Below are 25,077 nucleotides of genomic sequence, written 5' to 3'. Positions count from 1 at the left end.
AATCTTGATCGTGTCCTGTAGCGTATTGGTTGGCGCACTCGCCTCGCAAGCCAGAGGACCTGGGTTCGATTCTTGGGCAGGGAGAAACCTTAGGCCGAGTTTCCTTACTCCACACGCCTGTTTACCTAACGGTAAGTAGGAACCCGGTTGTTAGTCGATTGGCGTATCGCTTTTTGGGGGTAATAAAAGACTACTATTAATAATAATAATATAAATTTGGTCACTCAATCCATGACTGTTTATGGGACACTGCTGTGCAAAGTATATTCTGTGAAGCGCTTTGAGACGTCTCAACGAAGTGATAAGGTGCTATATCAAATGCAAGTATTATTAATTTGGAATCTGGTTCATTTTAAGAACTAAGGGAAAACTATTTTTTATTCAAATAAGGCTGAATTTTTGTCCAAAGAAATGTACTTACTTGTTAAGGCAACAAGTCTTAAGGCTAATACCATGATGAGCAATGACTCGGCTCCATATTGAAGACTGGGACAGAGTCTCTAATCATAGAGTATTTCCTAATAGAGGGTGTCGGTGTGAACATCAATCACACTCAGACCTGCCCTTACTTATTGGAGGAGTGACGGCTAATCCCTCCACCTTTCTCCAGTGGAGCCAGACTCAGGAATAATTAAATCCAGAACTCAATACGGTCCAATCAGTTTGGTGGGGGTTCTGTCCAAGGACGTTGGTCTCTTTATGACATTTACAAACTCAACCCCATGAGCGCTGGGTGCTGGGTTACCGCCCACAGGACTCAGAGGAAATGGGTCAGAATTACAAAGATTTCCCTTAAAATTTCTAACAAGCAGGTTCCTACTTACTGCTGGTAAACAGAGGCGTGTGGAGTAAGGGCAACGGGCAGAACTCCAGTGGGCTGCACAGCCCAGCCTGCCCATACTGTTTGATATTCTTACAAAGACACGCCATCTTGTTAGTGATCTTTTACATTCCTTTATTAATGGGAATGAAGCTTCACATCAGAGAGGCTGCTCCAGTAAACAGTGTCACAGCAAGGATGCGCGCAGTTATTGTGAGGAAGGTCAACGCGTGAAGCCCAACACTGGGTCTTTCTCTCTCTCTCTCTTTCCGTCAGCACCGTTCCTTGTAACATTCAGACAATGTCAATGTGCAAAAGTTCAATACCTAACTCAGCCAGCACAGGCCAAAATACTGCAGATCCTGGAGATCTGAGATAAAAACAGAAGACTCTGGGAAGCTATGGAGGCTATGGAGAAAGTGGGTTAACGTTTCAGGTCGATGACCTTTCGTCAGAACTGACTTTCCTCTCTCCATAGATGCTGCCTGACCTTCTGAGTGTTCCCAGCCGCTTCGGNTTTTATTTCAGGCAGCACAGGAACCATGTGTGAACAGTCTACACTGCAAAATGGAAGAACTCTCTAAATTTCTTCACCTTCTTAGATTTTAAGAAAATAGTCTTAAGGCTGAGACCATGAGTAATTTCAGGCCTGAAGAGTGTGAATCCAGGCTGACGTTTTCACTCCGCGCTCACAGTTTCCGAGGCCCATTATAGCCCTGATTATAGCTGGAATCAGTTAACTAGGAAAGATAGTTAAGACTGAGACCATCTTATAATATAACCCCAGACTCGACCCACTGGCTTGTCAGAGGAGCTCACAGCCTGGACCTCAGTCACAGGCAGGCACGTTAAAATACCTTCTCGTTTCCAGTTCAAGATCCTTTCCCGAACCTTTAAATCCCTGTGTGGTCTTGCCCCCACCCTGTCTACCTCTGTGACCAGCAAAGGGTAAGAATTAGTTCATGGAATATAAATAATCTAATAATATTAATATAATGTGCTCTGACGTTATCGCTTTGCACAGACTATAAATAAAGCCTCATTTCAAATTGAGGTTGAATTAATTTGCTCTAATAAATAGTGCTTGCGAATGGGTTTCTCTGCTGACGTTGGCCAAACGTCAGTGCCGGTCAGTGTGTGATCGGCTTAGAGGAAAGCTCCATCCGTGGGTGAAAGTGACAAAGTGCATCTAACAGTAGCAGACTATTCTCCCTCTCCTCTCCCTGTGCACTGTTTGTTCTCTCAGGTTTCAAAGTATCTGTAGATCTGTCCAACGTACTGCATCAGGCTCTGCCAGTCCGGACGATCAGTGCGAATCATCTCATTCAGGTCCTGTGAGAGAAGGCAAAGGTTTAAGTATTACACATCAATTGACCTTTCACTACTTTGAGGCTGTTTTTGAGGCAATGTGGTGCACAAATTGGCTGCTGAGTTCGCCTACACGTATACTACATTTTACAACAATTCCTGTGAAGCACTTCGAGGAGTTTTAATAGTAATCCTTGCATTTCATATAGCGTCTCATCATGTCTTCAAGACGTCTCAAAGAGCATCACAGAATATACTGTAAAATGTATTGACTGTATATTTTGTGGGCGAAACGAAGCAGCCAATTGCGACCAGCAGTGTCCCACAAACAGTCCTGGATTTAGTGACCAAATTATTATAATTTTTTTTTACTTTGAAGGGAGTATTACCCCGGAATGGCAATCTGTCATTCAACTAACAACTTCTTAAATACATTGATGCTTTCGGTGTCAACCACGGATTCAGATAGCGAGGTCCACATTCTCACCACTCTGTGTAAAGGAATTTCTGTAAACTCCCTTTTGGATTGGCTACGGGCTGTCTTATATATTTATGCCCATGTTTTGGATTCATCAACAAGTGGAAACAAACTAATGTCCATCTTATCACACCTTCCATAATCTTAAACCCTCTCAATCAGATTCTCTCTCAATCGTCTCTTCTGCAGACAGACAAGCTGTAACCTGACCAATCTTCCTTGACAATGTCAGACCTCCACTATTATGGCCTTGTCCACCTGAGCTGCTACTTTTTGGGTGCTGTGAATTTGACTCCCTCGGTCTTGTTGCTCCTCTCTCCCGTTGAGTTCCTATTATTTGGGGTACAGTCGGCTTCTTTGTTCAAAGACCACAACACGTTGTGCACACTCACGCTCACACTCATAGAGCAGCCAGCCCGAGCTCACTCACCAGGACAGACTTGATGCCAACGCTTTCTGCTGCCTGAAACGCCAGTGTCAGGTTCCTTTTCTGGTAAATAATGAACAGCATCAGTGAGAATTGCAACAATAATAATCCTTCATTTGATCTTGCGTCCTATCACGTCTTCAATATGTTTCAAAGCTTTTCACAGAATATACTGTAAAGACTGTGTATTTTGTGGGCGAAACTCAACATACACTCAACATCACACGAACAATCCCCAACCCAACCCCACACACACAAACATTAACACAAACACACGCACGCTCATACAAATTCACACACACAAACTCACACACACACTAACACTCACTCACACACAGTCAAATTCAAACACAAACTCGCACAGTCACTCACTCAAACATACTGACTCACACACAAATACACACACACGACACGTGATCCACACACAGATACAGGTTTGTAGATTGTCGGGGAGATTTTTGCCTAGATACAGATAGGATGAGGCACAGACTGGTACAGACTGACTGACTGACTGTCTGGCTGGTGGGGCTCAGTGAGAGATGCTGGCGGGTGCCTCACCCTGTCGTGGCTGCCGAGCTGGTGGAAGGGGATGTGAGCGGGAAGGTAGGTGTGTAGGAGAGCACAGAACGCCAGCCCATCACTCCAGCTGCTGCTGAAATTGGTGATCTCAATGTTCTGGAAGAGAAAGTCACAAAACACAGTGAGGAGGGAGCAAAGCTATGGCAACGTTCACACAAACATGTCAAAGGGTCAACTTCCATACATTACATTTCAAAGAAATACAGGTAAATAAGGAAATATATAAGTCGAGACAGTGGAACCTGCTTCCCGATGGAATTCAGTAAGTTATTGTTAACTAGGGTGACCTTTATACAGGCAAACTATTCCACATATAATAAAATGAATGACCTACTTTAATCTGGCTTTAGCTGAATTTGGATGGAGGGGATATTGGCCAGGACACCGTGTTTTGACAGTCTAACTACATTCAGTCTGCAACAGGTTCCTGTGTCTGTAACATGTTCCCGTGTCTGGGACGCTCTGGGTTCAAGCGCCCTGGGACGCTACCCTGCGTGAGGGGCGCTATATAAATGCAAGTTTTTGTTTGTAACGTGTTCCTGTGTGTAATTTGTTCATGTGCCTGTAACATGTTAGGGACGGGCTGCAGTTAGGGACTGAAGCTGGGTGTGGAGCTGGATGTGTGGTTAGTGTCAGTACTGCCTGTGTCTCTGCAGTTTTTGGAGTAGGTGGCTTTTAAAAAGGAGACTCATGTTTGTGTCCCGTAAAAACATCTCACATCCGTAAACAAATAAACTCTTTGGAAATCGGAATTCCTGCCCAGAATGATCTTGGATCGGGGAACGGGGTGATTAAAGAGATCATGTGCTGTGTTAAAGGCTGAATGCTCCAACTGAAATAGCAGTGACCACAGTGGATCATTATTCATAAGTAACCCTGGGAACAGGTAGGCATGAGCACAGGGACACATTTATACCCAGAACATATTTATAATTAATAATATTTTTATAATTGCTGTGCAGAATTGACTGCTGCGTTTCACCCACCAAATACGCAGTCAATCCACTTTAGTATATTCTTTAAGCCCTTTGAGACGTTTCAACGTCATGATAAGGTGCTGTATCAAATGCAAGGATTACTATTATTATTATTATTCCTGAACGAGGCCTCGGTTTAACATCTCATCCGAACAACAGCATCTCTGACAATGCAGCGCATCCCCAGAGGGAAGAGGAAGAGGCTGCACTGTAAGCTTAAAGTTTCCGACATGGGGCTTGAAACCACAACCTTCTGACCCAGACTGGGCCAAAGAAACTTAAGGAGATGCTGGCTGATTGGGTTTGATTAGAGAGCTCCAGTGAGATTGGGATTATAACTACAATTTCTGCTGAATCCACTATCCTCTCTCCATGGCTGTTATGTACTTTCTATAATTAATTGCCCAAAGCTGACCCAATACCCTAACAGTGTTCTCACTAGTGTCTCCTTCAGGCTTAATGGGAACTTCTAGAGGTGTATAAAATGCTAAATGGGATTATAAAAGTAAACTTAGAACATGCATAAAGTAATCCACTGACTGAGCGTTGTATTAAGTGTGTAACAGATGCTGAGGTTCCAATGGGAATGTGTTATACAACAATGGGTGTTTGTTATGTGCGTCTGATAATGGACCAGTCTGAGCGAGTGCTGGTGCCCAGGGAGTGGAAGGTGGAGACTGAAATTCCCGAATTTGAAAGAAAAATCCAGGAACGTGTGATCCTGGGAATTCAGCTCAATAACTGTAGTGGTCGGACTTTTGGACCTGAGACAGGAACACACTAACATAGGCCGGGCCAGGTGCCAGTTCTGTGTAATTCTCATTTCCTTTGTGTTAATATTACCTCCATGTCCCCTAAAACACTGCCCCCAAGGACCGAGAAGCTTCCTGCTGCTAAGAGACTTACTACAATCTCTGCACATGACTCTTTCCCACGATCTTGTGCTTTCTGCCCCCACTCCTCCCCCCCGCACAGAGCTAGGCTGAGCTGTAGAGTTACACTAGGGAAGAGGCACCTTGGATTGAGAGCAAAGATAAGGATGCTCCTCTGCCAGAGAGGTCTGGACATCGCTCGTTAATTCAGGCTGTTGTCTCGCAGGCAAAGAGCAGGGTGGAGATCAAGGGGCCCAGCTCATGGGAAATGGTTCCTGGAGAGCCACAAAGACAGATAAATGCACAGATACACTGACGACCCCACTCTACGCCCCCTCCCCCCCTCACACACACACACGTCTCTACTCCCAACTTCATGGCTGTCCGTGGGACTTTGCTCTGGACAAAATGGCTACTTGCTCAAAGCAATGACCTCAAAGTGGTGTGCTCAGGTGTCAGGTTCCCACACGTCCTTGCTGGGACGTTGCTGTAGATCTTTCCGGAATCTCACGGATGTCTGGCAGCCCTGAGTAACTGTGTCTGTGGGTCTCTGTGGTCCAGCCAGCTGTGGAGGGGTCAGGCTCACAGCTTCTAAAAACCTCCTAAAAATAAACTGCTAAAGTGAATAAATATTTTGAGCTGAAGAGCTGTCCAAATGAATCCCTGTGTAAACATTGTCCCACAATACAACGTGTGCACACACACACACACACACACACACACACACAAGCCATGTACATACACATACACACATGCGCGTGAGTGCAAATATACATGCACGCGTCACCAAGCCAGGACGCACGCCAGGACAGAGATGTGGACACGCACACACACACACACTCGGACACGCAGACACCTGCCAGGACACACGCACCATATTCATCCCCATCGTTCAGGATTGTGATGTCCAGAATTTTCTCTCGCTCAGTAGCAGCCAACCTTCTTTGGTCGTCCACTCAAAAAAAATGTTGTTGATTGAATATTTCTGGATTTATCGCTGCATCACATTAGTAACTGCAAACAAGTCATTGATTTGGAACTTCCGGGCTTGGCATGAATGTTCAGGGCCGGGCCATCATTTGGCCGCCACCACTCTAGATTTTGAGTAGGGCAGGTCTGAACACTTGACTTTGGTTGATTACCAGGGATTGTTTGCTTCCAAGTACATCACTGTGGCCCTAGAGACAGACAGTTGGCTTCCGTCACTGAGCTCAGCACATCCACGGTTAACGACTTTAACCTTCCTCTTAAACAGAGAGTGATCCTGCCTCGAAGAGGCAGTGCAGAAAGCCACGTCCCACAAATGACCTTAAAGGTAGAACTGTTTTTATTTCAAGGAAACAAATGTTTCCTGAACTTCCGGTTTCCTGTCCTTCAGGGACGTGGTTTTCAAACCCACCTCTGAACAGACACACATTTGCACGTGGCAGTATAGGGAGTCTGAGAAACGTACTGACATCCATGTCAGACCTCACAGCCTGTCAGACCACAGACTGACAGAGAGAATACCTTAGTATTTGTGTAGCTATTTACTCTGAAGCAAACTGCTGGCTTATCCCAGTTGCAGCACGTCACACAAATGACTGTAGTGACTGAGAGATCCCTCCTCTCAGGTCATCACTGAGACAAAAATATATAATAATAATCCTCGCATTTGATAAAAACGCCTTATCTCAAAGCGCTTCACAGAATATACGGTAAGGTGAGTTGACTATGTTTTTTGTGATTGAAAGAGGTGACATTTCTGGGCAGCTTATATGTCTGGTTTCAGCCATTTCACAGTGGTACTGACGTGGGTGATTGCGGGACCGGACATGGATGGGTTTTTTGTGCATAACTTCAGAGAAAAATCAAAGAAACAGATTTCAGCTGCTCCTGACAGCTGAATCCTAGTTATACTTGCCTGCTCCCCTCACTCTCTGTCTGGGGACTTGTGACTATCCCTTGAGGGAAAGTAATCTGGCCAACATTCCTGTTAAAGGAAGATTGGAATCTGGCTCCTGAGCCAAGCGAGTCCGGAGTACTCCAGGCATTATTGATGGCAGTATAGCCAAACTAGCTCATCGGCAGGACTTAAACAGCGACAGAGCAGTGCCTGGGGCAAGATTTTTCCCACGCGGCTCCCGTTAACCCTGCAAGCCAAAGCTCTAACGAATAGTGTGGTCCTACCTGGACAAGCAGCGGGAAACTTGCCAGTCAGTGCTCTCGATGACAAACTTAGCAAGTTAAACTCCAGGGGTACCATTCACTGAGTCCCCAAAGCTTTGGCTTTCACCAACCTCTACTGTGTGTGTTTGTGTGTCTGTCTTTCACTGTGTCTCTGTGTGTCACTCACCGGATACCCCTCTGTTTTCCTTTGACACCACCTCAGCAGTGCGTTCTTTTGGATCCTCCGTATTCCCGAGCGAGAGCCGCCAATGGGTCCTTCCTTTCAACACTGCAGAGAACGGCTGTTAGCCTCAGCATCACAGTGTCCATCAGCACAGACTGGGGCAGGCAGGGGGTCAGACAGAGACAAACGGGGGGGCAGACATTGGGGCAGGCGAGGGGGTACATTCCTGACCTGAGTTTGCTGTGAGGCTGGTCGGGGCTGGTCGGGGACATGACGGGGCTGCGGGAGCTGAATGCTGGCAAAGTTGGGAGAGACGTTGGCTCCCGGGCAGAGCTGCTCTGGTAACGATCCGGTTTATATCCCTCGAACCGTTCCTGAAACGTACCTGAGAACCCAGAGCAGAGCAGGAAATCAGTGCAACCCCACTATCCCTCACTCTCCCTGCCATGTCACCCTGCATCACTGCCTCGCCATGCACTAGTGGTAACTAAACCTTTGTGTGAGGGCCGATTCTCGCGGCAGTGTTGGTGTTGGAGGCTGGTACAGTACCTGTGAGTGGCAGCTTCAACACACTCAGCTGCTTGTCGGTCCCTTTAAGAGCTGTTTTCAGGACGCCAGAGGCTGTGGCGGATGAGTGTCTCTGCGAAGATTAACATCAACAATATCAATATCCTCCCGCCCACACATACAGTTACAACAACAACAGTCTAGTCTCGCCTGGATATGATAAAAGCACGGATAGGGGTCTCAGCGGCCCGAGAGGAGAGATAGTGGCGGCGGCGGGTGATGTTGCAGAGATGGGTTACGAGGATATCATCCAGGTTTCCCGAGTCAGACAACACGTGGTACATTTTGTACATTGTACGAGCAGTGATGTTGGTGATTAAAATCAAAATGCCACACTCTGCCCACTTACAGCTCGTCGCACTGCACACACGAGGAGTCCTTCAGTGACCCCGAGTGACTGAGCCCTACCTGCATTGGAGAGACGGCAGCAGCAGGAGGCGCTCTGAGGGGAATGCTGCTCGGCGAACTTCTCGGGATCTGCGATGGTGACCCACTGCCCACTGTGGGAGAGAGAGAGAGAGAGCGTCAAGGTAAGAGGACAGCCACTAACTGCTAAATACACCCAAGTTATGATATCAAACTCTACATTCCTGTCAAGGGCAGCGATCGTATTTGTTGGCCGCCAATTTGCGCACGGCAAGTAGGATCATCGGAGCAGGAGGAGGCCAATCAGCCCCTCGAGCCTGTTCCGACATTCTATAAGGCCGTGGTCTCAACTCCAATTACCCACCCTGGTCCCGTATCCCTTGATCCCCTGACCTGACAAACATCTCTCCACCTCAGTCTGGAAAATGTGAGTAGATCCTGCCATAATCCACAGCCCTTTTGGGGAGAGAGAGTTTCCAGATTCCCACAACTCTATGGGTGAAAAACTGCCTTTAATGTCCCACAATCAGCTACGAAGTGAGCGGCCGATCTTATTTAGGGGAAATTGTTGGCCAGAAACTGACACGACTCGACTTGCTTTGGAAGCAAGGGCGAGGATTTCGAACTCGATCCACTGGCTCGAGGTGGGGAGCCAGCGGAGCCGGGCGAGGGTGGGGGTTGGTGGGAGGTGGATGGGGTCATGGAGCCTGTTGCGGGAGAACAAGCCAATGCTGTACAGAGTGCACCACCTGCTGGCGTTCCCAGAAAAGCTTTGGAAATCAGTCCTGAGCCACAACGAACATCAAATCAGCTCTGTCCTGGTATCATCATCAGGTCAACGTTGTGAGCCGTGGAGCCACCGCTGAGCGATGTTTGGTGCCATAGGAACCATGGCTCCATAACCTTAGTAACCCTCTCACCGTAAAACAGAAAGTCAATTAATACAATGCAAGTTACGTCCCAAGGAGCTGGACAGTCAGGGATTTGGACCTGAGCTGGGGGTGGTGGGATCAGGAGGGAGGGAGGGCAGGGTGGGCGGGGGTAGGAGGGTGGACGAAGGCTTGGTCGAAAAGGAAGATCTTGAGACGTGCCTTGAAGGAGACAAGGAAGTGGTGAGGAAGAGAATGTAACGCCGTCCAGACACATCACAGATATTGGTTGCATAACAGATACGAGTATAATGGACGGAACCTGAATGTGAGACATCGAAGCATTTGATGAGCGTCTTGACTTTAGGGGTCGGCTGTGATGAAATAGCCAATGAGCGGCCGGGGTCTCGCTGCCAGGGGCCATCGGTGGAGCATGTCAGGGGGTCCGAGGGGGGCTCATCAACGGTCAGCCTGAGACAGAGCAAAGTCACTGGGTTCAGATAGAAACACACAGAGAGCCCAGCCTCCCCCATCATGTCTGTGACACACACACACACACACGCACACACGAGCCATTCACTGGATGGGGTCATGGGTCACGGCTCCTCTCGGTTTTAATAGTATAACAATAATAATCCTTGCATTTGATTATCACATAGTTAAGACGTCTCAAAGCGCTTCACAGAATATACTGTAAAGGGGAACGACTGTGTGTTCTGCACACAGGTTCCCGTCCCGTTCTGTACCAGGTTAGTTGACCCCCTCCCCAGCAGCTGAGTCCACAAGAGTTTCCTAGACTCGGAAACGAAAATTAGCCTCAAAGCCAACCCGGGGATGTGACTTGGCACAGAGGCCAGTGAGAATGTGGCGTACCCTCCACATTGTCCGTCATGCTTCAGTTGGAATCCACTCTCAGCTGATCAGTCATAATAATATTTACTAATCCTTGCATTTGATATAGCAGCTTATCACGTTTGAGGCGTCTCAAAGCGCTTCACAGAATATACTGTAAAGTGGATTGACTGTATATTTTGTGGGCGAAATGCAGCAACCAATTGTGCACAGCAGTATTCCACACACAGTTGTGGATTGAGTGACCAAATTATTATTTATTTTTTGAAGGGACAATTACTCCCGGAAAAGCAATTCGCCAAATGACTAACAGCCGGGTTCCTACAGAGGCGTGTGGAGTAAGGAAACTTGCCTTAGGTTTCGTCCTGCCCGGGAATCAAAACTGGGACTCCAGCAACATAACAGGTAACTGAAGAAAGATTTTTATAGCACCATTTCACAGCAAAATGTCTCAGCGCTTCACAAGCAATCACTGTCGAGTGTCATACCTTTATGCACACAGCAGCCATGAGGTGACCAACAGGTAATTTGATTTGTTGGCCTGGACTCTGGGAGAAATTCTCTTCTCATAGTGTCATGGGAACTTCAACGGTAGAGTAAGACGGTGCCTCGGTTTAATGTCTCATCCGATGGGCAGCACCTTGGGCAATGCAGCACTGGACTGCTGTGACAGTCTAGACTGTGACCATGAATCTCAACCTGGGGCTTGAACCAGGGGAGGTGTGAGCCCACAGTCTAGACTGACAGAGATTCTTCCGACAGAGAAGTGAGAGAGCTACGAACAGAGGCAGGCTGACCCAACTCAATCCAGAAATGTGCTGCAACCCATAATTTGTAACTGAGTTTTGCTTAGCTCTGAAAATAAATCAAGTATTTCTTTCAAATGGTCTTGTGGTGTGGAGAGCAGACATGTGAGAGGTCAGGCTGCAGATAACCAACAGTTATAATAATAATAATCCTTGCATTTGATGTAGTGCCTTATCACGACTTTGAGACGTCCCATCAAAGCGCTTCACAGAATATACTGTAAAGTGAATTGACTGTATATTCTGTGGGTGAAGTGTGGCAGCCAATTGCGCACAGCAGCGTCCCACAAACAGTCGCGGATTGAGTGACCAAATTTTTTTTAAAAAGCAATTATTACCCCCGGAAAAGGGATCTGCCAGCCGACTAACGACCGGGTTCCTACTTACTACGAGGCAAACAGAGATGTGTGGAGAAGGAAACCTTTTCGCCCTGCTGGGAATCAAACCCAGGTCTCTCGCCTGCGAGGCGAGCTCTCTGACCACTGAGCTGCGGGGCTCAGGATGAAACCGGAATGTCCAAACCCCTTGAGCTATCATCTTGTTCACTTTATTAATCCTCAGATTAAATGAGCAGGTAACAAAAAATAAATAACCGTCATAGCGAATAAAGGCACGTAGTATCACCAAGTGTCTGATGGGTGCGATACTGCTCGGTGCCAGCAGGGGGCACTATGAGGGTACAGTGCTGACACGTGCCTGGTGGGGGCGCTGTTGCATTGCAGCGCTGCACCCATTCATGACACAAAGGACTTGAGCGATGAAAATAAAATAAAAAATAAAAAATAAAAATAAAATCAAATAAAAACTGAACGTAGGATTGAAAAAAAAGAATCCAAGCCCAGTCTTTGTGCTCCTGATCGCTGCTGGAACAGTGCCTGTGCGCGGGAGCCACGGACTGAGCGGGACTTTGGCTGAGAGTGGGCTTTGTGTGAAGGAAGGGACCTTGTCGTCGCTCTCCGAATAAAGCGAAGTGTCACGCAGGTGAAGCTTTGCTAAATGTAAAAACGAAACCGTTCTCCTGCGCGGACGGGTTGGAGAGCCCGGCTTGTGGCCGGGGTGGAGGAGGGCGTGGGGTTGATTGAGGAACAAGCTGGGAATGGGTTTGAAATCAGGCAAAATGCTGCGGAGACTGGACACTGGCATCAGCCCGATGATCTCGCATTCAGCATTTGTGTCTCCAGCCGTACACTGTGTCCGCTGCCCTGTCTGACCACCACAGCTCAGCAGATGGTCCTCAACTCTTAGAGGCTGGGATGGTAACTGATGGATGATGTTGCGTCACAGGGTTTGGGTGGGAGTGGGACCTGCTGAGTTAGTGCTGAGGGCTCACCCCTCTGAGCGATGCAGTCACAGGGTGTCCGGGCTGTGCAATAGGCTGTTGTAAGGCATTTACGTGGAGGTACGTGGTTGAACCAGCTGTCTTGAGAGGACTTCCATTGGCATCTATCCATTGACCAGGCTGGTTAGCTGTCTGATGACTAACATATGCCTGATGTCCTCTCCTGGGCACAGTTGGCTGGCATTGACAGCTGGAGGTCACTCTGGGTGGAGGATTCAGTGTTCAAGAGCACAGCCTGATCCTGGACCTCCGAGAGGGGAAGCCACGAGCCCGGAGACCTCTGCTCAGAACCCGCGAGCCACAGTCCTGAATGTCCGCAGATAGCTCCCCCCCTCCTCCCCTCACTCTGTGCCCCCCTCCCCCCCACAAGCAACCGGTCGGACGCTCCGCTCTAACTGTCATGGCTGCTCTCGGACAGCGCTGGTGTCTGGGAGGAACTTTCCTTCAGGAGCGCGGGATCGGACCTGCGGACGAACCAGGGAGAGAACGGGATTCAGAGAAACTGTGAGGAGCGAGGAAAATCGCTCCCCCCACCCCCATATACCACCACTGGAGACAGTCACAGACAGTGGCTGCACTTGGTGGGGGTGCTGGGGGAACGAGTGTCTGGATCCCACAACCAGCAACCCTCCCCTTCCTGGCTCTGGGGTTGGGGTTGACTCCCTGTGAGGGAGAAGCAGAAAACACCCCAACAGGGAGGATAGGATATGCCCCGATGGGGGAGGGGGGGTGGACAGGAGAGACAGGAGAGTGAGGAGCAAGCAATGCGAGAGGGTAAGAAGAACGTGCGATGTGATTATAATAATCCTTGCATTTGACACAGGTAACGGCTTATCACGTCGTTGATACGTCCTTCTCAAAGCGCGTCACAGGATACACTGTAAAAGGGAATTCACTGACGGTGCAGAGCGTGCGAGAAGAGCGAGCCACACTACAGTGCGAGAGGAGCGTGCGACACGATTGTACATCAACAAGTGCAACAGAAGTGAGTTACAGCAGCAGGAGCAGGCCACGTGAGAGCAAGCGTGCGTGCGCGACACAGGGCAGCCTGCCGACCATTCCAGACCACGTTATTTTCCCAAGTGACAAGAGAGCAGCGAGGTGAACCGCTCTCGGAGGCGGGGAGTGGGCGGGAGAACGGGGGTGCGGGGTCTGGTCTGACCTGTGGCTGCGGAGGGTCTCCAGCTCCTGGTCCAGCCGCTCGCTTCGCGCCTCCTCCTCCTGTAGCCGCCTGCGCAGGGCCCGCACCTCCTGCTGAGCCTCACACTTGATGTCGTTGGCCACCACCACGGCCGTCTGCAAGTCAGCCTGGAAAGAGCGCCACTCCTGGGTGTCCTCCTGCGAGCAGAGCGGACAGAGAGAGAGAGAGAGAGAGATCAGAGCACGAGAGAGACCCCAGGCACTGCCCACCTACCAAAGACCCTGTATTGCCCGTTCGGTGGCACCAAAGACGCGAGTCGCTATCCGTTCACTGGCATCAGAGACCCCAGTAACTGCCCACTCACTGGCATCAGAGACCCTAGTCCCTTGCACAGGTGGGGGGGGGGGGCCTGGGGCGGGGAGGGAGGCTGTGACTATCCTGTGGTCAAGCCCCTGACCCGGGTCAGTCACTTTACCTTCAGCTTCTTGTTGAGCAGTTTGAGCTGCTTCTCCAGGTCTCGATTCTGTTCCTCCAGCTTCAGCACCGTGTCTCGATTAGAGAGAGAGAGAGAGAGAGAGAGAATCACTGCACGTCCCACCAACACACGCACACTTTCTTTCGAAGGGATTATGACCTCCGGAAAAGTGATCCGCCAATTGACTAACAACCGCGTTCCTATTTACTGTCAGGTAAACAAAGGCGTGTGGAGTAAGGGAAACGTTTCGTCCCTCCCGGGAATCGGACCCAGGCCCACTCGCTTGCGAGGTGAGTGCTCTAACCACTGAGATACAGGACTTACTCTCCAGCTCCAGGATTGCCTGGTTGTTGTGCAGTTTCACCGCCCGGTGCTGCTCCACCTGGTCCTGGAGCTCGAAGATGGTCTCCTTCATGTCTTTGATCTGACTTTCCCTCTCCTGAGCTTCCTCCTGCAGTCTGTGTGCGGCGGAGCTCAGCTCCTTGGCCTGACACTCGCACTGCGCGTGAGCCTCCGGCTGCTTACTCTCCACCTGAGGGAGTGAGGGGTGGTGGGGGGACGGGACGGGGGTTGGAACAGAAGAATTTTCTGGATGAAAGAAGACCAAGGTCCATCCAGTGAGAGTGACAGCGAGACGGGAGCGAGAGTGACAGCGAGAGTGGGAGCGAGAGTGACAGTGAGACGGGAGCGAGAGTGACAGTGAGACGGGAGCGAGTGTGACAGCGAGAGTGGGAGCGAGAGTGGGAGCGAGAGTGACAGCGAGACGGGAGCGAGTGTGACAGCGAGACGGGAGCGAGAGTGGGAGCGAGAGTGACAGCGAGACGGGAGCGAGAGTGACAGTGAGACGGGAGCGAGTGTGACAGCGAGAGTGGGAGCGAGAGTGACAGCGAGACGGGAGCGAGAGTGACAGTGAGACGGGAGCGAGTGTGATAGCGAGAGTGGGAGCGAGAGTGACAGCGAGACGGGAGCGAGAGTGACAGTGAGACGGGAGCGAGTGTGACAGCGAGAGTGGGAGCGAGAGTGACAGCGAGACGGGAGCGAGAGTGGGAGCGAGAGTGATAGCGAGACGGGAGCGAGTGTGACAGCGAGACGGGAGCGAGAGTGGGAGCGAGAGTGATAGCGAGACGGGAGCGAGTGTGACAGTGAGAGTGGGAGCGAGTGTGACAGCGAGACGGGAGCGAGAGTGGGAGCGAGAGTGACAGCGAGACGGGAGCGAGAGTGACAGTGAGACGGGAGCGAGTGTGACAGCGAGACGGGAGCGAGAGTGGGAGCGAGAGTGATAGCGAGACGGGAGCGAGTGTGACAGCGAGAGTGGGAGCGAGTGTGACAGCGAGAGTGACAGCGAGACGGGAGCGAGAGTGAGAGTGGGAGCGAAAGTGACAGCGAGACGGGAGCGAGAGTGACAGTGAGACGGGAGTGACAGCGAGAGTGGGAGTGACACACAGAGTGAGGGGGTGTGGAGCCTGAACCCTCACACACGGAGTGACACAGTGGGGGGGGGGGGAGTGGGGGCTCTGATACTCACAGCGGCCAATAGGCTCCTCAGACGCTGCACCTCCGGCTCCAGCGGCGGGGCCGCCTCGCCCCCCCCCCTCTCCCCCTCCCCCTCCCCCTCCCCGGGGGCGGGGGCCCGGGCCCGGCCTCTCGCGGCCTCCAGCAGGGCCGCCAGCTCCCGGTTCTCCCGGACCAGCCGCCCGAGGCCGTCGCGCTCCCGCTGGAGGCGGCCGTCCAGGGCCCGGCGCTCGGCGCACAGCCGCTCGTTGTCGGCGCTGAGCTCCTGCACCAACTGCTGCTGGTCCGCGAGCTCCTGGGCCGTGGCCTGAAGCTCCTCGGCCGCGCTGCGCTGCTCCTCCTCCATCCGCCGCAGCCGGAGGCCCAGCGAGCGGCCGGGCTCGGGCTCGGGCCCGGGGTCGGGCTCGGGCTCGGGCCCGGCGACTAGGCCGCAGCCGGAGCCCGGGCCTCCGTTGACGCGCTCCCCCGGCCCGGCCCCCGCCTCCCCCGGCCCGGCCTGGGCGTCGAGCCGCTCCCGCTGCAGCGCCCCCCGCAGTTTGCTGAGCTCCAGGTCCTTGGCCTTGGCCTCCGACAGCAGCTGCTTGACGTGGGCGTCCAGCGCGGCGCGGTCCCCGGCCTCCCGCTCCCGCTCCCGCTCCGGCCTCCCCCCCGCCCCCGAGGCCCGGGCATTCCCGGCCCCGGCCCCGGCCCCGGCCCTCCTGACCGGCACAGAGCGCGGCCGCTCCCGCGGGCTCCGGTCCTTCACCGGCGGCGTCTCTCTGGGAGCGGGAATCGCGGAGCGTCGGAGCGGGAGAGGCCCTGAGGGGGGGAACAGGGGCAGCGTCAGCGATACTGTCCCCCACAGTGATACCCCCCACACCCCACAGTGATACCCCCCACACCCCCACAGTGATACCCCCCACACACAGTGATACCCCCACACACACAGTGATACCCCCCCACACACACAGTGATACCCCCACACACACACAGTGATACCCCCCCACACACACACAGTGATACCCCCCCCACAGTGATACCCCCCACAGTGATACCCCCCCACACACACTGATACCCCCCCACACTGATACCCCCCCACACACACTGATACCCCCCCACACTGATACCCCCACACACACACAGTGATACCCCCCCACACACACACAGTGATACCCCCCCACAGTGATACCCCCCCCACCAAGTGATACCCCCCACAGTGATACCCCCCCACACACACAGTGATACCCCCCCACAGTGATACCCCCCCCACAGTGATACCCCCCACACACACAGTGATACCCCCCACAGTGATACCCCCCACACACACAGTGATACCCCCCCACAGTGATACCCCCACAGTGATACCCCCCACAGTGATACCCCCACAGTGATACCCCCCACACACACAGTGATACCCCCCCACAGTGATACCCCCACAGTGATACCCCCCCACACACACAGTGATACCCCCCACAGTGATACCCCCCACAGTGATACCCCCCACAGTGATACCCCCCACAGTGATACCCCCCCACACACCACAGTGATACCCCCCACAGTGATACCCCCCCACAGAACCCACACAGTGATACCCCCCACAGTGATACCCCCCACACACACAGATACCCCCCCACAGTGATACCCCCCACAGTGATACCCCCACAGTGATACCCCCCACAGTGATACCCCCACACACACAGTGATACCCCCCACAGTGATACCCCCCCACAGTGATACCCCCCACAGTGATACCCCCACAGTGATACCCCCCACACACACAGTGATACCCCCCCACAGTGATACCCCCCCACACACAGTGATACCCCCCCACAGTGATACCCCCACAGTGATACCCCCCCCACAGTGATACCCCCCACAGTGATACCCCCCACACACAGTGATACCCCCCACAGTGATACCCCCACAGTGATACCCCCCCACAGTGATACCCCCCACAGTGATACCCCCCACAGTGATACCCCCCCACAGTGATCCCCCACAGTGATACCCCCCCACAGTGATACCCCCCACAGTGATACCCCCCACAGTGATACCCCCCACAGTGATACCCCCACACACACACAGTGATACCCCCCACAGTGATACCCCCCACAGTGATACCCCCCACACACACACAGTGATACCCCCCACAGTGATACCCCCCACAGTGATACACCCCCACAGTGATACCCCCCACAGTGATACCCCCCCACAGTGATACCCCCACAGTGATACCCCCCACAGTGATACCCCCCACAGTGATACCCCCCACAGTGATACCCCCCACAGTGATACCCCCCACAGTGATACCCCCCCACAGTGATACCCCCCCACAGTGATACCCCCCACAGTGATACCCCCCCACAGTGATACCCCCACAGTGATACCCCCCCCACACACAGTGATACCCCCCCACAGTGATACCCCCCCCACAGTGATACCCCCACAGTGATACCCCCCCACAGTGATACCCCCCACAGTGATACCCCCCCACAGTGATACCCCCCACAGTGATACCCCACACACACACACAGTGATACCCCCCCACAGTGATACCCCCCACAGTGATACCCCCCACAGTGATACCCCCCACAGTGATACCCCCCCACAGTGATACCCCCCACAGTGATACCCCCCCACACACACAGTGATACCCCCCCACACACACACAGTGATACCCCCCCACACACACACAGTGATACCCCCCACACACACAGTGATACCCCCCACACACACACAGTGATACCCCCCACACAGTGATACCCCCCCACACACACAGTGATACCCCCCCACACACACACACAGTGATACCCCCCCACAGTGATACCCCCCACACACACAGTGATACCCCCCACACACACACTGATACCCCCCCACACACACACAGTGATACCCCCACACAGTGATACCCCCCCACACACACACACAGTGATACCCCCACACACACACACAGTGATACCCCCACACACTGATACCCCCCCACACACACTGATACCCCCCCACACACACACACACTGATACCCCCCACACACTGATACCCCCCACACACACACACAGTGATACCCCCCCACAGTGATACCCCCCACACACACAGTGATACCCCCCCACAGTGATACCCCCCACACACACACAGTGATACCCCCACACAGTGATACCCCCCCACACACACACACAGTGATACCCCCCCACACACACACACAGTGATACCCCCCCCACACACACACACAGTGATACCCCCCCCCCACACACACACACAGTGATACCCCCCCACACACACAGTGATACCCCCCCACAGTGATACCCCCCCACACCCCCACAGTGATACCCCCCCACACACACACACAGTGATACCCCCCCACAGTGATACCCCCCCACACACACACACAGTGATACCCCCCCACACCCCCACAGTGATACCCCCCCACACACACACACAGTGATACCCCCCCCACACACAGTGATACCCCCCCACACACACAGTGATACCCCCCCACACACACAGTGATACCCCCCCACACACACAGTGATACCCCCCCACACACAGTGATACCCCCCCACACACACAGTGATACCCCCCCACACACACAGTGATACTGCCCCACACACACAGTGATACCCCCACACAGTGATACCCCCCCACACACACAGTGATACCCCCCCACACACACAGTGATACTGCCCCCCCCACACATACACAGTAATACTGCCTCCCCCACAGTGGTACTGTCCCCCCCACAGTAATACTGTCCACCCCCCCACACACATAGTAATACTGCCCCCCCCCCCCCCCCCCCCACAGTCGCTCCACTTTGCAGTTTATCCCATGAAGCGCTTTGAGACGTCTCAACGACGTGATGAGGCGTTATATTATATGCCAGGATTATTATTATTATTATTACTATTTTGTTGGAGGACGGTAAGGAGCCTTGGCTTGGCTCCCAGTGACAGAGAGACGCACAAAGCTCCACTCGCAGTACAATAAGCGCAGTGTGTGGTAAATAACAGAGGGAGTGAGAGAGGAGAGGAAGGAACAAGGCGACTGCTGTTTGCGAAACACCCCCAGCCCCCTGGGCACTCCAGAGACACTCCCAACACCCGCAAACCACAGCCTCGCAGCGACCTGCACCGGCCATGCCCGGCACCGTCACTGCAGCTGGGAACCCACCATGCCCGGCACCTTCCCCGCTGACCGGCGTTACCCACGCCTGGCGCCTCTCTGATGGCTAGGAACGGTTTGTGCCGAGGGTAAGAACGTGCATCCCTGTAAAGTGACAACAACTTGCATTTACATAGGTCCCTTCTCCATGGGGTGGCGTCTCGAAGCGCTTAAACATCATCTATCAAACCAGGGTATGGTTCTCGTGCAGAGAATGGCTGTTGGCCTCAGGGTTAACACATCCAATGTACCGCTGCAGCCGACTTACCATCCAGACAGTGAACACGTCACTGACTGCCTGAGGGTACCTGAGCTGCTGAGTGAACAAACCTGCAGACATCACATCTGCCTCGAGTGCAACATAATAATAATAATAATCCTCGCATTTGACGTTACACCTTATCACATCACTGAGACGTCTCGAAAGCGCTTCTCGGGATATCCTGTAAGGTGAATTGATTGTATATTGATTTTGTGGGCGAAACCCGGCAGCCAATCGGGCACACCAGTGTCCCACGACTTGTAAATTGAGTGCCAAAATTATTATTTTGATGGTATTATTACGCCAGGCGAGTGATCCGCCAGTTGATTAAGCAGCAACTACAACAACTTGCTTATCCGGCGCTGAACACGTAGTTAAATGTCTGACAAAGGCCTTTCTCAGAGACAGAGCGGAACAGGGCAGGGCAGAGAGAGTGGGTGGGAGATCAGTCACTCGATGGGGTCCGTGACCTCTCCACATTTTCCAGAACAGCGAAGCTGCTGTTTGTGCTGCCGTCAGGACAATGCAGCAGCGTTTTACTGTAGCAGCGGTCTGGAAAGAACGAGCGCGGAGCCCGGATGAGGCATTGGTTACAATTGTCTGACACTGACCTCGGGATTCCAACGCCACCCGGGATCTATCTCATCGCGTTAAAGCAATCCTGGTTCTCTCCAGCGAGTCAAGAAGCAGCTCCCCAGTCCACAAAATACACAGCCAATTCATTGTTTGTATATTATATTTATATTCTGTTCCTACTTACTGCTCGGTAAAACAGGTGTGCGGGGTAGGGAAACATGCCACAAGGTTTTGCCCTGCCTGCCCGTGAATCGAACCCAAGTCCTCTCGCTTGCGAGGCGAGTGCTCTAATCATTAAGCTCCACAGTACTGACAGGAGTCTGAGCATGCCCGGGGTCGCTAATATGTGAACGGGGCCATGCTGCCAATGAGGGGGTTAACACGTACAGTTACTAAAAGGATTCCACCGTAATAGAGAATAACGCAGAGTCTGTGGCTCTACTTGTCTCCCTCGCTAACAGATCTTTGGCTGCTAAACCTGAAGCAGATAGTGACGGTGTCCTTGGTAGTACAGTCCTCGCCCCAGCCTAATCTTCGGGCAATATGTGGTTCCAGTGTTGGCATTCTACTCTACTCCCCCTTCCTTATCTGACACGGTATCATACAAGATTCTCACAGCCTGTACTGTTCACTGCACCAGATTCCTCCATACTCGGCCAACTGCACTGTCTATGTGAAGCGCAACCAATGTAAAAGGCATGGTGTGCGTTATCTCTTTGGCTTGAAGCTCTATTACAGTGATCACTGATACACAGGAACATCCATTTCACTGTGAAACCCCTCATCACATCTTTGAGACGTCTCAAAGCGCTTTACAGAATAATACTGTAAGTGAATTGACTATATTCTGCGGGGGATACGCGGAGGTCAATTGCGCACAGCAATATCCCACAAACAGTCGTAGATTGAGTGACCAAATTATTATTATTGTTATTTGGTAGTGACTGAACTGCCACACTTTACTCAGACACTTCTACAAACCAGCCTTTATTTTCTCAAACCCTAAACCATTCCTCCCACATCCTCTTCACAGCCCCCTCTGGGGAACCACTCCAATCTGCCTTGAATCCAGTGCCTTGGGATGTCCTCCCGACATGAAAGGCGCTCTAAAAAAGCAATCTGTTGTTGAATCGGGTGGACAAGGAATACTGACACCATGCTGACATCTGCCCCAGGGCATTCCCAGAAAACCCCAGGGAATATGCAGACAAAGCCTAGAGATGTATTGGTTTTCCCAGCAAACCCACTTGGCTTGGAGTCAATGAGTGGGAGTCTTTGGAATGTGCTCACGTTTTGCTCATGATCTGTTTTCTATTTTTCTATCAGCTGCTCATTACAGTGCTCTCTCTCTGCTCTCCCCGACTGGCCTCCGCTTTCTCAAAACCTCACTCACATTATTTTTTTTAGTCGTTCCCCTCCCCCCCCCCCACCGCAGCCCAATCCCACCCCAAATCCAAAACACAGAACACCGAACGTTCGAGCAGAAATTTCAAACCTTGTTGCTGGTTCTCGCTCTTCCCAAGCTGGTTGCCCATGTCCCAAACTTTTCCAGCTGTGCTCTCCCACCGAGCACAGACGTACTGACAGATGTGAAGCTCCTTCCCACGTGTGTGTGAGACAGAAGGGGTTCAGGAGGTGGGGGGGGGGGGTGGGCGGAGGTCAGGGTACGTTAAGTGAGATGGTCAAGAACACGAGGGGTTCCTGGCTTCTCAGAGAGTGAGAGACAGGACTCTGTCCAGTTAGTTAGCAACGATGTGCCGTGTTAAAGGGGTGTGTGATCACATTAGCTGTAACAGCAGCTTCCAATGAGCTAATGCCTTTGGAGTGAATGGGAGAGGCCGTGTTAGTGAAAGTGCCAGACAATGCTGTCAGTGCAGAGAATCTCTCACTCTTTATCACTGGCTTCTGTTTCCCTGTCACCAGCACAAAGCTATATTGAGCCTCACACACACACTCTGCAGCTCTCCCACTCGCTCGCCTGCTAAACCCACCCCTGGTTCTGCTCTGGCCTCTAATAAAAGAGTCTATTTTTGTTTCAAAAAGTTTTACCTAAAAGTTTTCAACGAAACATTTCACCAAGTTCGTAGATTGATTATTATTATTATTCTACAAATGAGACGTTCAACCAAGGTCCCGTCTGCCTGTTCAGGTGGACGTTAAAGATCCTGTGGCGCTATTCAAAAAGAGAAGGGAGTTTCTCTCTGCCGGTGGCCAACAATCCCCAAATGAGACTGGTCCCTCGCTCCATAGCTGTTTGTGGAGACACTGCTGTGTGCAAACTGGCAGCCTCGATCACCTACAAATACACAGTCACTACACTTGACAGAAATTCCTGTGCAGCACTTTGAGACGTCTCGAAAACATGACAAGGAGCTATATCAAATGCAACGATTATTATTATTATGGTTATTGCTGTAATCTCCATCCCCTCCTCCCCACACCCCCACCCTCCCCACCCCCCCACCCTCCCCACCCCCGTACCTCCACTGATCTTCACCCTGTTCTCTGTGAGCTCGGAGATGGCTCCCATGGTAACAGTTTTCTTCATCCTTGACGTGGTTGGGACGCCACCGCCTCCCGTCCTCAATGGCAAATCATCACTGCTCCGGCTCTTCACCTGGTGGCAAGTGAACAGTGTGTCACACAACATACACCGACTACACGCTAACACGCGGGTCACGCAACATGCATGCTAACAGTGTGTCACACAACATACACGCTTACACAGCGTGTCGCACAACATATGTGCCAACACCACATACAAGGAACATACGGCATGTCAAACAACATACAGCACCATTCAGCCGTGTCATCCATCAAACAGGAACCAAACTTCAATACAGCAGGTCACCTATCATACAGGAGCTCATACTAACACACCGTGTCACACCGTGTCACACATCAACACAGCCATGTCATATTAATAATAATAATAATAATCCTTACATCTGAAACAGGGCCTTTGACGTCAGGAGGACGCTTCGCATGATATACAGTAAAGCGGAGCGATATCATACGGGGGCCACACGAGAACACAGTGAGTCACACATCATACAGAAGCACCAACATCCGTGTGGTTACCGTGATCCGTGCTGTGTATATGACACGTTAGGCAGTGGCCTCTCCTGGTGATGGCTGAGCTGAGCTGGGAAATCAGTTCCTGACTGAATTTGGAGCAGAAACTGGCTCCCTCTGGTGCTCAGTCTACACAGGGCTATAGTAATAATGCTTGAAATAGCACCTTATCACGTCTTCGAGGAGTTTCAAAGCGCTTCACAAGATACATACACTGTAAAGTGGATTGACTGTATATTTTGTGAACAAAACGCGGCAGCCGATTGCGCACAGCAGCGTCCCACAAACAGTCGAGGATATGCCCCCCGCCATCGCCCTCCCTGTACCTTGCTGAGCTGGGACTCTGTGTGGAAGGAAAGGGAAGAGGTTCTCATCACTGAGGGTCTCAGCCTCTCCGCGCTGGGGGTCCCCAGTCTGGTCACAGGCTTGTTCACTGCCCCCTTCATCTTCCCCGGGCAGGGCTGGGCTGATAGAGAGCGGACAGAACAGTTAGCGCAGAACTAAATCATTAACAACTGACTCCTTAAACACTACTATGACCTCATTCCAGGCCTCACACACGCACATACACGTATGTGTATATATATCTATATACACACACAGATGGACATAAACTTATATGCACACACAGATGCATACATACTCACACAGACACACACACACAGGTCGCTATCTGTACAGCAGTAAACAGAATAAGCTCAGACAAGGACAGATCAATTCTAAGTCGCCATCAGTCACCTCCTCGCACTCTGGCTGCCCCGAGAGTTGGCTGTGGAGCTGCTGAGCCCTGGGGGCGGTGGGGTTCCGCTCGTGCCTCAGGAGGTGTGGGGTACATATCCGGGCGGGGGGGACAGGATCGAAATCACCTGTGGTCTGTGTGTGAGAGAGGTCAGCCGGTGGGTGGGGGTGAGGAGGGGGACCTGTGAGCCCGTCACCGAGACTATAAAAAGAGGTTGAGTAACAGGAGGCTCTGAGAGGTGTCTGAGCCAAGCCTGTCAGAGCGAGTACTTGTGTTGCCCCTGTGATTAAGTGCGAGCGCTCGTCATAAACCTTAATAGGAGATCAGCAAAGCCACCCAGCCCAGCACCGCCCTCCGCTCGCTCACTGTCCACTCAAACCCAAATACACAGTCACTACACTTTACAGTATATCCTGTGAAGTGCTTAAATGTCCCCCAATCGAAACAAACGCTCCGGGACGCTACCCGTGAGGGGCGCTACATAAATGCAAGTGGTTGTTGTTGTTGTTGTAGTACCTGCTCCAGCAGCTCTGCCCCCCCCACCTCGGCAACTCATTCCCGTCCAGACGA

General features: G+C 52.1%; 1 protein-coding gene across 1 annotated transcript; it reads right to left on the bottom strand.

Annotated features, from left to right (window-relative positions):
* Window positions 1–1,285: 1,285 nt before the first annotated feature.
* On the bottom strand, window positions 1,286–24,821 carry specc1 (sperm antigen with calponin homology and coiled-coil domains 1). The gene is given in 17 exon segments (XM_042338582.1): window positions 1,286–2,152; window positions 3,037–3,096; window positions 3,592–3,708; window positions 7,797–7,843; window positions 7,846–7,898; window positions 8,025–8,178; window positions 8,343–8,433; window positions 8,769–8,860; window positions 9,918–10,122; window positions 12,987–13,056; window positions 13,755–13,930; window positions 14,209–14,282; window positions 14,533–14,740; window positions 15,734–16,518; window positions 23,175–23,310; window positions 24,095–24,234; window positions 24,507–24,821. Coding segments are annotated over 17 exon segments (2,595 nt in total). The 5' UTR covers window positions 24,604–24,821; the 3' UTR covers window positions 1,286–2,062.
* Window positions 24,822–25,077: the final 256 nt, after the last annotated feature.

Source organism: Callorhinchus milii, unplaced genomic scaffold, assembly GCF_018977255.1.
Source record: "Callorhinchus milii isolate IMCB2004 unplaced genomic scaffold, IMCB_Cmil_1.0 Scaffold10, whole genome shotgun sequence".
Taxonomy (NCBI): domain Eukaryota; kingdom Metazoa; phylum Chordata; class Chondrichthyes; order Chimaeriformes; family Callorhinchidae; genus Callorhinchus; species Callorhinchus milii.
Note: the sequence above shows the minus strand (reverse complement) of the source record. Positions and strands in the feature narration are given on the sequence as shown.